Source organism: Typopeltis vanoorti, chromosome 17, assembly GCF_054136105.1.
Source record: "Typopeltis vanoorti isolate ZY-2024b chromosome 17, IOZ_Tvanoo_1.0, whole genome shotgun sequence".
Lineage (NCBI taxonomy): Eukaryota > Metazoa > Arthropoda > Arachnida > Uropygi > Thelyphonidae > Typopeltis > Typopeltis vanoorti.
Window position 1 is genome coordinate 31,181,347 of NC_143565.1, and position 17,811 is coordinate 31,199,157.

At 36.1% G+C, this 17,811-nt stretch overlaps 1 protein-coding gene across 1 annotated transcript in view; it reads right to left on the minus strand.

The window, feature by feature from the left end:
- Wbp2 (WW domain binding protein 2) overlaps window positions 1-17,811 on the minus strand; it is a 99,577-nt gene that overhangs the window by 4,845 nt on the left and 76,921 nt on the right. The window contains exons 6-7 of the mRNA XM_090407683.1: window positions 3,547-3,669; window positions 183-274 (exon numbers count right to left, since the gene is read on the minus strand). Of these exons, the coding sequence (XP_090263809.1) occupies window positions 183-274; window positions 3,547-3,669 (215 nt within the window). The remainder of the gene's footprint in view (window positions 1-182; window positions 275-3,546; window positions 3,670-17,811) is intronic.

Sequence of the window (17,811 nt, forward strand, 5' to 3'; positions counted from 1 at the left end):
ACTATCTATATAAAATCACTTTTTTTTTATATTAATTCCTCCAAGATTCTTTTTCAAATCAATCCTTGGTTATATCTCTCATTTACTACCTGAATTACATGAAGACAATAATGATATCATACAAATGCAATTTATATATAGTCAATAAGATAACTCGTGTACCATAGCTATGATATACTTACATACTGTGATGGGTAAGGTGGTGGTACATAAGCATAATTTGGAGTATAAGGATTGTAATAAGCACTTTGTGCAGCTTCTTGTGCTTTAGCATCTGAAATAAGAAAAACAAGTTTAACTCTGAAATATAAAATATTTCTCTCCTAATTTAGCAAATCATTCCTGGCATGCTAATGACAAATATATTAATTTACTAGTTTATATTAAGCATTCCTGCTGTTTAGCTAATGTTTTAGTTTAGTGCTAAATAGAAGTTCATGCTGAAATAATCATAACATATATTTCAGATCCAATGTTTTACTGTGACTATATTCACCTTTTATTTTGCATACAAAAACAGCAATAGAAATCTGACTGCAAATTATTAAATGTTTATGCCATTCAGCATATAGTGCCTGGATACTCTGAAAGTCATATATTCTAACAGCAATATCCAGGAAAAAAAGATTAAAAACATTGATCACTCTTTGGAACTGCTACAATTTTGATTTCATGCATCTGTAGAAGATATCAATGACTGAGGTTTTACCCATAAATGGAAGAATATAATTTTTCTTTTCAGTGAAATGCTTTTGTAGCAGGGATTATAACTTTTTATTTTTAAATTTGACTGACCTTGTTAACTTTCTTCGGAGATGAGGCAGAAACCTCTGAAACTATCAGAGGTTTCTACCTCATCTCTGAATAAAGTTAACAAGATCAGTCAACTCCCTCACTAAAACACAGGAGAAAAAAAATAATTTCTTGACAAAATATTTGTAAACAGCTAAACCATTAACTGAGCAAGCTGTTTACTACTTGGTATGGAGGTTATTGGAGTAACCCATGCTTTAAATTTTAGCGATATGAAAGTATTTGAGCATGCCGCCTTATAACAAGGCTCTTGTGCATATCATGTAGCACTCGAGATAAATGCAATGGAAACAAGCTAAATGACTGCAGACAGAAAAATATACAAGGTATATTTTGCAACTGCATGCTGATATACAGGAATACCACTGAATACCTAAACTGCTTTAAGTATGTGCTCCCCATACACAATTTTGTTCATCATCATCATGTGTATCAAGGATTTAGGCCTAGCATGGCCTGTTCTGGCCTTAGAAGTCATCGTTTAAGAGGACGTCCTGGTTTTCTTTTTGCTAATGGCTTGTACTTTAAGGCTTGTTTTGGTAATCTTTGTTTTCATTCTTTAAACGTGCTCCATCCGTTTATGTGTATATTTAATTTTTTCTATTACTGGTTCTTGATTTAATTCTTTCATAATTTCTTTGTTTCTTTTGTGATCAAATAGGGAAAAAAAAAATTTAATGGCAAAATTCAAATCTTAAGTGATTATATTAAAGCAGGGAAAAATTATTTTTGGCCTTACAGTAAGAGATAGGTTCATCTTGGGTGGCAACAGTATGCTCCATGAATTATCCATATTTCAGATTTATGCTTGATATAAGTTTAACCACTACCCAATGTGTTCATCAGATCTGTAAGAATGAAACTGGAGCATCCTGAGATTGACTAAACAACTAGTATTGCCCTTACTTTTATTCATTGTAAAATATTCACACTCCTTCTGCAAGCATAAAGAAATGGAAAAATTGGTCTTGCAACTTAAAGTTTATCTGTACTTCCAGACAAAGTTTAATGGCATCCTCACTAGAGAGAGTGGATAAGTTCTGTTCAATATTAAAAAGAAAATCTATGTAAGGCATCTTCTTAGGAACTGTGACAAATTCATATCCTTTGGAAAGAATAAGAACTTTGCTTGCAGTTAAAGGGCATCCTGAGATGTTAATTACATAATTATCTGGAACAGTAGGTTATGGGGTTTACTTACAGACAAGGGCAGCATTGAATTTGTGACCTAAATGTTGCTTGTTTTTGTTAAACGAACACACACACGCAGCAATAGAGATAGTAGAGGAGCTACAATGTGGCTAATATTCTAGAGATCAAAGATACGATATATATTAATAGTAAGTTCATGTTCTGCAGTTGATTGTCGATGAGTGATAGACTTGCAGTGAAACAGATGTGTGCTGGGAGATTTGATGGAAATCTTGAGATCACATCATTTTTTTAATATTTTGCTAGAATCTACAATAAAAAAACACATTCCTCTTTGTCCCATTGTTGGATATGTAGATTCTTCTACTTACCATATAGCCAAATTTTAGCACATTTATTAAAAGCCAAGTATAGTAACTTCTGCTCCTTCCCTCCATCTAGTGGCCGATTTAATGGTCAGTTTCTATTTACAATTAGTCTTCACTAGCATATCTATAGAAGATAAAACTACATCTGCTTTCACAAGCCTTTCCACAGGATATCATCACCAAATTCCTGACATATACCCTCAGGGGGTGTATAGGATCTTATGATAGTACTACATTAAGTTACATATCATTACAAATTTCCTCCAGATTAACCTGTTAAGTATAACATTCCAATATTATTAGATCTTATATTTCTATCTTCTGAAGCACTTTTTACTGTATCAATCCATCTACATCTTGGTATTCCTCTTGATCTTTTCCCTGCCATCCTGGCAAAGAACATTTGTTTAGCTAATCTTTCCTCTGCCATTCTGTTTAAGTGGCCATATCACCTGAGATTAGCTTTGCTAACAATGTCAAGTTTGTTCCTAATAGCCTTGTTTTTAATATGATACTGCCACTGATGTTATCTTTTCAGTCTCCTAATCTTTCTCAGGATTCTCATATCTGTGGTCTCCAGTCTTTGATCAAGAGTTATTTCTAATCCAGCACAATTAAATTTGGTGTTTACATCTTTATTTGCAAATATATATCAATCAACATGAAGATGAATTATACATATACTTATGTAAATAGCATTTGCATCAATGTATGAAGTAAATTTGGATATAAATTTCATGCTCCTGTAATAAGAGATAAATTTCTGTTTATTAATGCAATGCAGTAGAATGTCTAACCTGAATCTGTCAAAATATTGTTTTACCTTACTATAAACATTTAAACTGCACTTAAATTCTCTTCGGGTGTTAGGTCCAGCTTGTGACAACCATGCAACTTGGCTTCACAGGGCAGTTAATCTTATCTGCACAGTCTGTTATGCATATAGGGTTAACTGTTTCCTGGGTAGAAACAACTGTCATCTCACGTAGACCATCTAACTTGTTTCCAGTTGAAAAGAGCTTATAAAAATATAAGTTTTTTGCATCTTTGATGGCATTAAAGGATATCCACATCTTCATCAACTCAATTACAGTAGATAAATTTTTCAATTAAAAAGAAAATAAGAGCAAATACACATTACTGTTTTGACAAAATGCTCTAAGTCCATAAAAGCCAAAGAAAATGTGCTTATAGCAAAAACTTGAACACTTACCAGCAGCTGACATAGCTGGAGGAGCACTGGCAGTAGCTGTGGCACCAGCAGTGTTTCCATTATAGAGAGAAGGATAAATACCAGGATATGGTGGTGGAACTCCAGTCATATATACAGAATTAGCTAACAAATGAGGGAGGAAAAAATCACTTTAAGCATTCTACAAGTATCAATTTAAGTCACTAGAAAGTACAGTGTTATTATAAAGAAATTGCACTTTTTTCTAAAAAAAAAAATCACATCTGATACATGTAGAAAGTTTTTTTTCACTAAGTTATAGTTGCCAAGAAATTATATTCTTATTTAATTGTTCAAACAAAGTTTGTATGTGAAGTATCTTCATGATTAAGTCACTCATACCATACATACAGGCTGTTGACTTCACTTAAGTGCAAAGTACTTCCTTTTGAATGTACATATTGCTATATACATTATGGGAAGAATCACTAATTCATACTGATTTTGACCTTAACTGAAGTCTCATCAGTGGGAGCTAGGCATGGAAAGATACCATGGTATTTAATGATTTTGAAAATATGCTCTATTTTCATATATGAAAATATTTTCTATATACAAGTAACAGAATCACCTTATTAAAATACTCTGGATATCTTGTATGACTTCTGTATTAATTCAACTGTAGTATCTTTCTGGATATGGCTCTTACTGATGAGACCTTAATCAAAAGTAAAACTCTTCTGGATAGTGATCTTTCCCATAATGCATAGGAAGATAGAAGTCCAAAAGGAAGTGTGCTTTACATTATGGGATACTGAGACAATTGATGCAAAGTCAACAGCCTCTACATACAACTAGCCTAATGCAAGAAGAAACATTTACACTTGAAATGGAAAGGAAACTTAGGTAAAATATTAAACAATAGTATAATTTACATATTAGTAACAGATTCAGAACTGAATCTGACCTATAATTTGCATATACACTATCTACTAATAATTGTCCAGACACTCTTGTTATTTGAAGTTAAACATTCCAGGTTTGTTAATAACAAAAACGATTGTATAGATAGATAGCAGGAGGCAGTATGTCATTGTAGCAGTCGAATAGAGGTGGTATGGCAACACAACGTGAGCTCAGCGACTTCAAGAGAGGTGTCATGTTCATATTGCCACTCAATCCAAAATCAACGGTTGGTGATATGGCAACACAACGTGAGCTCAGCGACTTCAAGAGAGGTGTCATGTTCATATGTGCCATTGCCACTCAATCCAAAATCAACGGTTGGTGATGTGATCAACAAATGGAGACATTTTGGCATCACTAGTGCAGGAAAACACCCAGGTCAGCTGCCAAAAATGACTGACAGAGACAGGAAGTTATTATAACGGATGGCACACGAGAATCTACTGCAACTGGCACAGACTATCCATGATGAGTTCCAGAGTGTCAATAACACCATGATGAAGACTAATACTGTATAAAAAGAACTCCATTTACTGTGTTTCCATGGAAGAGCAGTGGCACACAAGCTGAACATCACCGACTGGCCTGGACAATTGACTAGTGGAAAACAGTACTCTGGAGCGATGAATCAAGGTTCACCTGTTTCCAGTCTGATGGCAGAGTGTGGTGTTGAGGCAGCCTAGTGAACACCTCTTAACACAGTATGTTGTACCCACAGTAAAGTTTCGTGGTGGTGGATGAGTAATGGTGTGGGGTGCATTCAGCTGGTTTAGAGTGGGACCACTAGTCATTGTCCATGGTTCCACGAAGGCAGCTCAGTACCTTGATAATTAGGTGCTGTCTACATAGTAGTTGGAATGATCTCTGTTACTATCAAGACAACAATGCCCCACGCCACTAAGCTGCAGTTATTATTATGGAATGTTATGAAAAGATGGGTGTTAAACGACTGCTCTAGCCTGTGGGATAAATGGAGCGGCACATCGTCGATCTGTCGCTGAACTCGGTGCTGTTTTGACGGAGGAATGGAGGCAAATTCCACCGGATGTCTGCTGCACATTGGCGGAAAGCTTCCCTCAAAGGATGCAGGAGGTGATCAAAGCCAACACTGGACATATCCGATATTAGGGTTTGCCTGCTGGTATCAATTGTAAATTGCTAAAGTGGTCAGATAATTAATAGTGTATTCAAGATAAGGATCTTGAATGTCTGAATGTCTTAAAATTAAATGAAATAAAGTAAAAGAAGATATCATGAATATCTTTACCTCTTATGGTCAAAATAGCCCTCAAAGCTCAAATATGAGAAACCCACTTTAATCTTTAATCTCAGCTGTGTGTGTGTCTCCTTTAAAAGCATTCATTTATTTAGCTGCTAATATTTCAGCAGTTTCAGAGCATAGTTTATTTATACTTCAGGTGACAATCAGTTATTAGTGAATACAATTTAAAATTTTAATAGGCATAAAAAAAAATCCTAATTTTGGCACCCTCTACTGCTGGATTAAACAAAAGTTATAAATGTTAAGTTAGATCTGGTTTTAACACAATGGTCTCCAAATTTCTGGTAAGTTAATATGGCCATCTTTATTGAAGTCTGGGAAGTGTTTCGGTGCTGCTAATACCAAACTATGTACACCTTCCATCGTCCAGTTCTGACTCAGTGTAATGATGGCAGTAATTGCATTTATATTCTTTGAGATAAGTGTCAACAGATCTTCCCATAGCAAGCTATTTTACAGGTACAAGGCACATTAGACTGCAGTTCTTGTGATTAGAGGTTTATTGAGATGTAGTGTCTTTAGGAGAATGAATGAAGGTTGCTAATTTGATGTGGTTTGAATTTGGTGGGAGCTTATATTTCTTAAGACCTCTGGCTATCCCCCCCCCCCCAGGTATGCACTGGATAATATGGGATATTAATAGTTTTACTGCATTCTTGTATATTCAGTAGGGGAACTGAAAGACATTTAGTATTTTTAGGTAGGCAAGTTCAGCGGCAAGACCTACAACATCATTAGAACAAATAGTCCTGGCCATCTTTTGAAGATACAGTATTGTTGGGCATCCACTTTATGCCACCCCACCTGGTTTCTATACTCAGTAGTTGTTTTCAGAGCTCTTTTATTTCCTGTTTAATAGCCTCTGTTGTTATACCATTCAATAAATTGTAAAATAGTTATGCCTACCCTAAATGACATCTGAATGCCAGATACTGCATAGTCAAGTGGCAGTATGAAGTAGACTTATAGATAAGAGATTTATTTTAATATATAATTTATATTATTAATAATTATTGGTAGTAGTATCCTTGTGTATAACTGTTTTGTTTTTGACAGCTTCATAAAGGGTACATCACATAAATAGTGCTATTCCTGGTGCTGATAAGAACAAAAACCATGGCTGCCAATGGATTTCACATTGGGGATTTACTGAGATGTAGTGTCTGTACTATATCCTCTTTGCCAAGAGAAAATGGATTGTGGTATGAATTGTGAGAGAGGGTGTGTGTTGGAGGTGCTTTGTGAGCTAGAAATGCAAGACTTGTCAGAAGAGGGGAAAATGAAGTGAAAGAAGCAAATGCTGAAAGGTGTGAAATCAAGAACAATGTAGAGAATGGAGTTGAGGAAGTAAATGACAGTGAAAGAGTAAAAGAGGTAGTTGAAGATAATAATAAGGGCATAACATGAAAGGTGGACCAACTGACTAGGATAGCAAGTATGAAAGTCAATAAGGAAGAAAGTTCAAATGAGCAGGTAGACAGTGAATGGCAGCAAGAAAATAAGGACAATGAAAGCAGCAGCAATTCATGATAAGAAAGCAAGAGATGAAGCAACTGCAGAATGAAATGAGAACACATATGGGAGAGTGAAAAAGACTGGAATAAAAGATAGTATTATGATGAAAAAAGGTGATGAATGATATAAGAGTGGCTATGTATGGGGAATCAATTATTAAAGATGTAGTTAATGAGAAGGCGCATTAGGTTTGCTTCCTGGAGGTAAAACGAGAGATTGGGTAAAGCACTAGACATCAGTATTAAGTGGGCAAAAGAGTTGGCAGTGGTAGTAGGCACAAATAACAGTGTGGTAAGAAAGGTAGTCAAGTGTTTGCCAGGGATGATAGTGATGAATTGAGATGGCTAGTGAAGATTATGAATGGTATGGTAGTGGGGGGTTGTGCAAGAAGAAAGGAGTTCACTTCATGAATTTGAGAGATGGAGAACATTTAAATTGATTTGGAGTGCTTGTGGATGGAGAGGTGTGGCATAAGTGAAAAGAAAGAGTGGGAACACAAGAGACAGACAAATGGGGAGAGTGACAGGAAGACACAGTGTGAATGTTTAAGTGTGCAAGAAAAGATGATGACCAGGAATAACAGCAACATTTAGGTCTAGGGAGAGGGGCAAGATCATTGTTTAAAGAGGAATGGTGTGTGGGTGGGGACTACTCCCTCCTATCACGTTCAGGAATGTATGAATCCTCATACCTGTGAATTGGCTTAATATGGACAGACAGAAATGTTTGTTTCCATCTGTCTTGAAGAATAAGAAATGCATTTGCTACCATTGGTACACCAAATCAGGATTGGCAGACACTATGCTATAGAGTCCCTCCCCCCCCCCCTTTCACACAGGATTAGATGGAAGAAAGTGCAGTACAAATCATTACTAGTCAGATTTTTTTTTTTGTCAGTAGCAATAAACACTCCACAAACCTCAATAAGTAGTTGTGTTAATTTACCAAAACTATGGGAGACAGTTATTTTCAAGGCCGATTACAACACTTGTAATTGGCCTTGTAAACTTCATTGCGTCCAACAGGGTTATAAAAATTAGACTAATTCTCATGTCTGTTACAATTATAAATTGACACCAGTTATTTTAAATAATTTATTATTATACTGCTTGTGTATAATAAATAGCTGTGAGGCAGCTAAATAAATAAACTTTTATTTAATTTGTCCCTCTGATATTTAATTTTTTTACACCACTGAACCTCTAATGAATTAGGCTTCTTCAGATAGTTGAACTCCTGATTACATTTTTTTTAGGTTTGGGAAAAAAAAAATAAAATGAAAATTTTGTAACAGCTATAAGATGGTATTAAAGAATACTAATTAAGAAATGAGAAGATGACAAAATAGAAACTAATTTCTGAAGAACAAGCTAGATTCAAGCAAATCAGAATTAGTAAGAACATTTTGACTTGAAGAAAAACTTCTGAATTTTGTAGAAACCTGTAAAACATACAATAATGAGAGAGAAAGAACTATTCAAAAAACGTTACTTGTGGAACAGTCAGATAGCTTATAATTCCATTGCAAGGCAAGGCAATAGTTAGAATCAGTGATATTAAACTTAGTGTAATAGAGCTTTACTATATAGTGATCATACATTGTACAGGCATCTCTATGGAGTCTGAACTCATCATTAGAGACCCAAACTATCCACACAATCTATCATACCTCTCCTTGAACCCAATAATAGACAAAGCACTTGCAACTGACGGATAACCCATTCATTCACCACTCTCCGAGCAAAGATCTAGTCCTCGCATCCCTACTAACAACACTCTTATCCAATTTCTAGGGATGACCTCTTGCTCTGTCCCCTCTATCCAAGTGCTGAAACACTTCCCCTGCATTAATCCTATAAAATCATTTAAGTGGCTCTGTTTCTATCATATCCCCTCTTTTTAGCCTATCTTCCCATAAGGAGCATTCCACAGACCACCTCTACTACTTCCTCATCCCCAAGAAACCCAGGTGACCAGATCTGAGCACAGTAATCTAGATGGACAAAGGTCTTAAAAGAGAGGAATAACTTCTGTCTCTACTATTATGTTGTACCATAATTTTGAGTTATGGTTTAAGCCAGTAAGTATACAATTTGGTCAGCTAAATCCCATATTGTCAGCCCACTCATTCATTCAGTATCTAGGTAGATGCTCAACAGAGTACATCACGATGTGAGGACTGGACATTAGGTCACAAGCCTTTTTCAGTTCTCTGAATGTGGAGATCCCCCAGTTGCCCAGTGTTGACCCTCAAGTGTGTGTGTGTAAAATACCTTAATTTTTGCTAACAGAAGATTAATACTTTTTATTAACTAAATGTTAAATCTGGGCAATGGGCAATGCAATTTTTTTAAATTATCAATTGTGAATGCGTTAAAATATAAAAGGTACATTTATCACAGGAAGTATAAGTAGCAAAAATCAACAAAATTCATATTTATATAACCACTGAATCCAAATAAACATTTTTTAAAAATTAAAAGAATCACTGCATCTAGATACTCAGATCTAGAAACACTAGTAGAGAGTGCATGCAGGATTATTTAAATAGGATGGTAATTATGAGCAAAAGATAATGGTGCCAGTGTAATATGGAAAAGTATAAAGTTAAGAATTTTGTGATGAAAATATTACAAGGATGCATCATACTGATGGAAGTGAATACTCCAAGAAACTGATAAATTTAGGGATTTGTGGCACTAATAGACAGGGAATCAAACTTTAATGAGCATATTGAAAAGATGGCCAGTGTCGTTTACTTGTTTATTGAAAAACTCACAAGAAGAGACAGAACCACATCCTGGAATAATGTGCACATGTTGGATTCTGATTACGTAGAGATTAAAGTAATTATTATTTGCTTCAGAATCCAACATGATCTTCCATCACAAAGGCTAGACTTGTAAACAACTTATTTTACAATTTAATATTCATATAACTACCTTAATTTTGTCTAATATTTAATTATTTAATCAAGATGTATGTATTAATAATACAAAGACTGTATTAAATATTAAGCTATTTTAATTATTACTATGTTAATATTATAAGAACTTGTATTTGATAATTTAACTGCGCATTATTTGAAATGTAAATATTCTCTATTTATTCCTGTTTGTAAAGTTTAACGTTATGCAATAACTCAATTTTATTATATTTTGTTTGGTTGTCATGGAAATGTAAGTGAACGAGCACATTTTTGGAACAGAACGTGGGGAGAAAGCTGAAAGTTTACTAAAAAGGAATTAGTTAAAGAAATCACGAGAAGAATTTAGGTGGGAAAAACTGATATAAAAAGCGAGGAACGCTGGAAAAGGGAGAGCATTAGAGATTTATTAGAGAGGGATTGGCATTAGGTTGGAATCGGTGCTTTCGGCATTCGAAAATCACAGTGCGATAATAGCGAGTCGGCAAGTCACTCAAGCAGCTAATAAAGTCTACTAGTCGAGAGGCGGTTAGCTAATAAGTTGTAGAATAACAATTATAGCTACGGAAGACAGCTGAATGACTACTAAATAGACTAGCAATACTTGAATTGAGATTTAATTTCAGGGCCGACCTTTCAAGGACACACAGAACCTTGAAGCAAAGCACGAAGTTACTAAAGAATAGTAGAGCTGTAAAGTTGAGGTTTACCGATAGCTGTGTTTAGAATTGTAGTGTCTAAGAATTAATTGAATGCCAGAAGAGTGAACAACTGTGCATATAAAACCTGAAGTTAAGGAATTATTGTATTGCCCTATTTCATGAGTGATCAGTAGTACTTTATGCAACAACGTTTGTTTATGTGTGTTGTGACCGATGATTAATTCAGTTATTGCTTAGAAGAATTATTTTAATGAGTGCCGTTTACTGTTTAAAGTGTTTACAGTTATAAAAGGTGTATAAGTAGATGAAGATAGAAGATTATCGGTAAGATTATTCCAACCATTAATATTTCTATACAGAGAAGTGTGTGTGTTTCATTCTAGAATTTCCTTATATTAACAGTAACTATTGCGGAGGATTAACTGAAGTGTAAAATTAAAAGTGTTTGTTTATGAAGAGGTGTTACTGCAATTTTATTGTATTTGGAACTTAAGGAACTGTGAGAAAACTGTAATAGAGATAGCAGAATTACCATTGTCTGAGTTTGTATGACTGTATTGCCAGGAAGGCTGAAGTGTTTCTAATAACTTAATTAGTGATTTGAAGTTAAGTGTAAAATTTGTGATTCTAAAATTAAATGTCTGTTTTTGTTAATCAAAAGTTGTATTTTGCCTGAATCTCTTTTACTGCACCATTCATAAAATATTCGAACCAAAGCGGGAGTGATAAATAAGTTAAATATACTCTGCCAGTATATATAATATTAACACCTAAAAGGAGAGATAGTTGCGAGTTGGTTTATCTTCAATTCTTGAACTAATTCAGATATAAAGTGACGCAGTCTTTAAATATAAATTTTCTCTATATTTGAATTAGAAACCAACTAGCAACTATTTTTAAGAACATCGTAGTAAATAACATGTCGGATCCAAAGTAAGATCCAACACACACACATCTGGTCATCTCACCCTAAACAACCAGTTCATCCAAACAAACTCAGTATTCCAAACTTACCAAAATCCCTACAAAAAAACATTTCCACATCCAATTTACAAACATCTGTGATATAAATGATGTTCATCCAAACCAGACCTTCTCTTCTCTTATTGCAGCTATTTCAAACACACTTCAATGCCTAAATTATGCTCTTCACAATTCATTTTGCCACAAAGGTGGCACCTGTGCTTTGTACATTTTGACATTGCCTGCCAGAGAATGCCAATTTGGAATCCCCTGCTTTCAGCCTCCTCTAGCTGAAGGTTTCCTTGCCCACTTAGTCAAATTCATCTGCTGCATTTACCAGTCTCCAAAATCTGAAAACCACAAAGACTTTCACCTTCCTCTCCATGAAACTCTACAATCTAGCTATCCAAACAGTGAAGTCATTACCCTAGGTCAGTGGTTACCAACCTTTTCCCACTTGTGTACCCTCTTGTAAATTCATTTCTATAAATTGTACCTTCTTTTTAAAATAGCTGTTTTTTAAAATACTGACACTTTTGTTCAGTGCCTATCTTAATGCAAAATAGTGGAAATGAGGTAATGAGTTGAGAAAGGAAAATTAGTACAAAAATACTATGGTCCAGCATGTACCCCCGGGGGTACACTTACCGTTTGGGAACCGATGCTCTAGGTTATCAGAATGTCCACAACTCCAATTGCCTCACCTCCAACAATACCAATCAAGCTGGACATGAAGTTTTTGCTATAAGCAATGATCTAATGCAAATTGTACAGCTATCTACCAGAATTCCAGATAAATTCCCTCCACTTTCCCAATACCCTTGATCTTTTTTTAAAATTAATTCTCCTTCCATTGTAGCAGTTACCTCTCCTCTGGGCAACTCTGACCACAATCTTGTGCAAGTTTCCAGTTTCACAGAATGTCACTCCTCTGACCACACCCAACCTCATGTCCTCCAGAACTACTATTCTTCTCTCCCATGGAATGACTATTGCTCTTCTGACCTAGACACCCACACTCAGTAAGTCACAGAAATTATCCACAGTGGCATGAAGGCATTCATTCCTCATTCCATCCAAAATTCACATCCACTTTCCAAGCTGTGGTTTAACAGAAGATGTATGAAAGCAGCTGAAGAAAAATGCTCAGCTTACCACAGGTGGCTTGCATCAAGAACCCAAGCTTTGTACTCAACCTATGCAGAAGCACACAAATGTAAATTAACTATCAACAAATTCAATTTCATAACTTGTCTCTTGTCCAAATGGTAGCTGTGCCTTCTGATCCCTTGCAAAAGCCATTGGATGCAACTTCTCACCCATCCAAATGGCAGCACCCAAAAGAAAAAGCCAACCTTTTAGCATCACCCTCTAACTGGATATTCAGCATGTGTTATGCTGGATGGCACCCTCTTCGAACTTTGTTCGAAGAGGGGGGGGGGTGCCTGAGCTGTCACCAATGCAGGAGTAGCTCAGGGCTCTGCTCTCTCACCTATCCTATTTCTATTACACATAAATGACCTATGCTCAATCACTACAAATCAATCCATAGCTTTGCCAAACCATGTAGCAGCAAGATCATCTGCAACCAGTGCCTTAAACTATGATCACCATACCATCCTTTGCCAAACCATGTAGCAGCAAGATCATCTGCAACCAGTGCCTTAAACTATGATCACCATACCATCCTTCAGTTGGGCAAGGATAACCTAGTCACCTGCAGTGATGCCAAAACACAGTCATGCTTTTTTCTTGCAAAAAAAGGATCTCAGCTCACCTTCCCTCATCCTCATGAATACACAGGATGAATTCTCTCTCCTTGGACTGACATTTACCTCCAACCTCTCTTGGCACAAATACATCACATCAATAGCTTCCTCAGCTTCTAAAGAAATAGGCATTCTTTTCTGCTCAAGAAGCTATTTTATACCCAAGCAGCTAAAAACCTCAAAAATGTGTAAACAGTATTCTTAGGATGGGTGGATTTGGGATTTATATAGGGTTATTAGCTGCAAGTTTGCTGTCCAGAGAAGAGCAATTCTGCTCATAGATGATTCTTCCCTCACAGGCTCACTTCAATCTCTATCTCACAGAATGTTTCAGCTCTATGTCTCTTCTACAGGTACTTCCAAGTTGGAAAAGGAGGAGGTAATTTGCCATAGTCATCTATGGAGGAGTTGGAAGAGAAGAATGAAGCCAGGACATCAGCCTTGTGTTTAGGTGATGTTACAATGCTACCATTAGGGTAAGATAGAGGAAGTAGCACAGATAGACAAAAGTTGTGCCCAACAGCTTTGGTGAAGGATTAAAAGGTGCAACTTATGAGTGGCACAAGCAGCAAGTTTTTTACATTTATCCTTGTCGAATTTAGATGTTGCCCTTTTAGTGTTACTTTTACAAGTGTTGAATGGAACTCTGTAGGAAGATGGTGTTTTAGTCTCAAACCACTTAAGACAAGCTGATTGCTTTTCTTGGACTTCACTGGAACATCTGGGAAAAGCATGGTTAAAATGATAAACTGCCTATTTTTCTACTTATTGCAGGCCTCTCCTGCTGTGGGAGGTTTTGGGTCTACTACTTCCATTGTGACCCAGTCCGTATTGGGAGAATGAATGTATGAAGATGAAAGACAATCACAAACATCTATGCCTATGCGGGATTTGAACTCGCAGCCTCTTGGCTGTAGAGCAGATATGCTAAGCGCTTGGTCAACCAGGCTGGCATGTGGTTGAGCTGGGAAATTTCAACAGAGTGAGGAATGAATGATTCCATTCCAACATGGATTATTTCTAAACGTGTGGACAGACTTATGTGTTCATTGAACATGTTGTTTATTATTTTAACGGTATAACAGAACACAGAAACTAAGTAAATAATTAATTTATTAACTAGATGCTGATATTTCGCTGGTGTTATAACCAGCATCTTCAGAGCACAAAAACACTGTTTGTCACAATATGTGAGACTAAAACAACATGGTGTACTTTTAAACAAAATTGTAGCAGCAACACAAAGACTAGAGTCCTGATTTTGGCACCCTCTATCTGAAGAGGGGAAAAAAAAAAAAAAAAAAAAAAGCTATCATATATTACTAGAGTCCTAGAAAAGTGCTAGTTTTTTCTTAATATGACTGTCTCCCAGATCTTCGGCAAGTTAATACAGCCATATTTGTTGAGATTTGGAGTGTGTTTTAGGGCTTCTGTCGCCTCTAAGAACAATCTCTCTGATTTATACGGGTTTCTGTGTAGTATTTTTGTGTTTTTCCAGTTGATCCTGTGTGTGGGGGTATCCAGAGCATGGTCTGCTAGGCTCGACTTCCCATAATGATAATTCCGGACGTATCTTTTATGTTCGCTGATGCAGATGTTCACAGTTCTTCCTGTTTGACCGTAGTAGGCTTGATTGCATGAGCAGGGTACTTGGTAGACTCCTGGATGTGATAAAGGTGGAATGCTGTCTTTGGGTGAGCGGATGAGGGTGGCTAATTTGCTACATGGTCTGAATGTAGTGCGTAGTTTATGTTTATTGAGAATTCTTGAGATCTTTTCGGATGTGCCTTTAATGTAAGGGATGGTGACTGTTTTGTTGTAGTTCTCTGTGGTGGATGGTGGGAGGGGTTTCTTAGGAGTATTTAGTATTTTGTTTATTTTATGTGGATTGTAGCCATTGGCCAAGAAGGTGTGGCGTAAGTGAGTCAGTTCAGCAGTAAGAGCCTTGTCATTGGAACAGATTGCTCTCGCTCTATGGGTTAGCGTTTTTAATATGCCATATTGTTGAGAAGGATGATGGTGTGATTGTTTGTGTAAGTATCTGCCTGTATGTGTGGGTTTTCTAATTTCTATAAGATCACAACAGGTATCTGGATCAGAAGAATGGAAAGGAGGAGGAAGTCACATTAGTCCTCCCATTTGGCATTGTTTTAGTGCCAGAGTGTGTGTGTATATATATATATATATATATATATATATATATATATATATATGAGATTGTAAATGGCTGAAGGAAGGATATTCTATTAGAGATGAAACTTGACTGAGACTGATCTGAATTATCAAGAGGAGCAGTCACCTGTAAGGAGAATAGTTAAGAGAGTCAGAGTATTGGGTGAGTGAAGAGGATTGTCAGGAATTCTGATAGGGAGCTGAATGATCTGTTTTAAGTCATTGCTTACAACAAAAATCTCTGCCACTCTTTCAGCTTGGTCAGTGAAATCTGAAAAAGACAGCCAATTAGAACTGCAGACATTAAAATCACCAAGAAAGATGACTTTGCTCTTTGGAAATTTAGCCTGAATAAAACTGAGCTTTGTATATAGGGAGTCAAAGAGGTCAGAATGGTTTTCAGAATTAGAGCAATTACAGAGGTACCATACGAATGAGACAAAATGTGACAAAATCTTAAGTTACATGAGGTCAAAAAGGTGAGATTCTAGGTTAAACATCCTTTGGCAGAAGGAATATCAGAATGCATACAGGTGCAAACACCTCTCTTATGGCAGATGGAGTTGTAAAGAGTCTGGTATGGAAATTTTTGATAGGCTGAGGTTGATTTTGCAAAAATTTGAGGTTCAGTCAGAAACAGAATATCAGGTTTGTATGACATGCATCATCACCTTCAGTCATTTAAGTTATTGTTGATGCCTCAGATGTTGGTAAAGGGAATATCAAAAGATTTTTTTATGAACTTTTTTTTTTTAACTGACACCTTCCTTTGTACCCTATGCCAACGACAGCAACTGATTATATATTGCCCTGTTGACTTTGAATCTCATACTAGATAATTTAAAATACATGTTGCTTATAACCAAACTTCCATTCTCTTTGGTTGCAATTTCATTATCCTCAGCATACCTCCACAAAGTATTCTTCCTGAAAACTATTTCCTTTTCATTCTATCTGTGTCTATATCCTCATCCATCAATTAAGTCTTCAATGATGTCCATAATTCTTAGCTAAATTGAGCTGTTTAATTGCCCAAAACTCCCCCCCCCCCATTCCTAATGCTTCTCTGGGAAACAAGCAAAACAATATAGAATTATTCAGCTTAGGCTTATAAAAACTTATATCCTTTATGACCATTCCAATCAGTGATTTGAAGCACTACATGAATCACTCTTTCTTCATGGCTTTTCTCTATCAGTGGCAGCTCATCCATAAGGACTGAAGCCCCCTTCAGTATAAAATGAAAGTTCCTGTTTTATTATCGCCATTTTTAAATTTTTATTTTCTTGTTTGTAACACAATACCGCTCGATAGTATTTATATAATTCATTTTGTAGCAATAGTCAATGGGTTGTCGGGCTAGGGCTGGTATCAGCACGGGCATGTATACTCAAAGCTGGAGCTGCATTCAATGCAGACCGCATCAAAATGCTACCTTGTGGGGATAACCCATGATTTACATGCAGTTTGGGCTGGTAGTATTGAAGCCCAAGATATGTTGCTACTGCACTAGCACAAATTAACATTGTCATTAAAATGAATCTAAAAACTATTATTTTCTTGTTTGTAATACAATAGCATTCGATAGTATTTTATACAATTCGTTTTGTAGCAATAGTTGTATTTTGCAATAGTCAATGTGCTGTGTGGTCTAGCATACTCAAAGATGGAGCTAAATTCAATGCAGCCCACACCAAACCGCTACCTAGTGGGGGATAATGTGCAGTCTAGGATAGCAGCATTGCACTCCCACCACTACACTCTATCCATATTAGGTGGATCTCATCCTTTTCATTATGCTACCTCTTGACTCAAATGAATCTTTGTGGACAAAATTTCTCATGTTCCCACTAACATCTTTTGCTTCCCTAACTAATCAACAGTCTTTCCAAACATCTTACTTCTGAGTCCATTTCAAAATAAATAATATTTCCCTACTAATAAGATTCCTTTCCTTTTAAATTGTTTTCTGGAAGTTTAACAAAACTGTGCATTGGTCATTAAAGAAACACTAACTAGTTTTAGCATAACAAAGATGACAAGAGAAACACA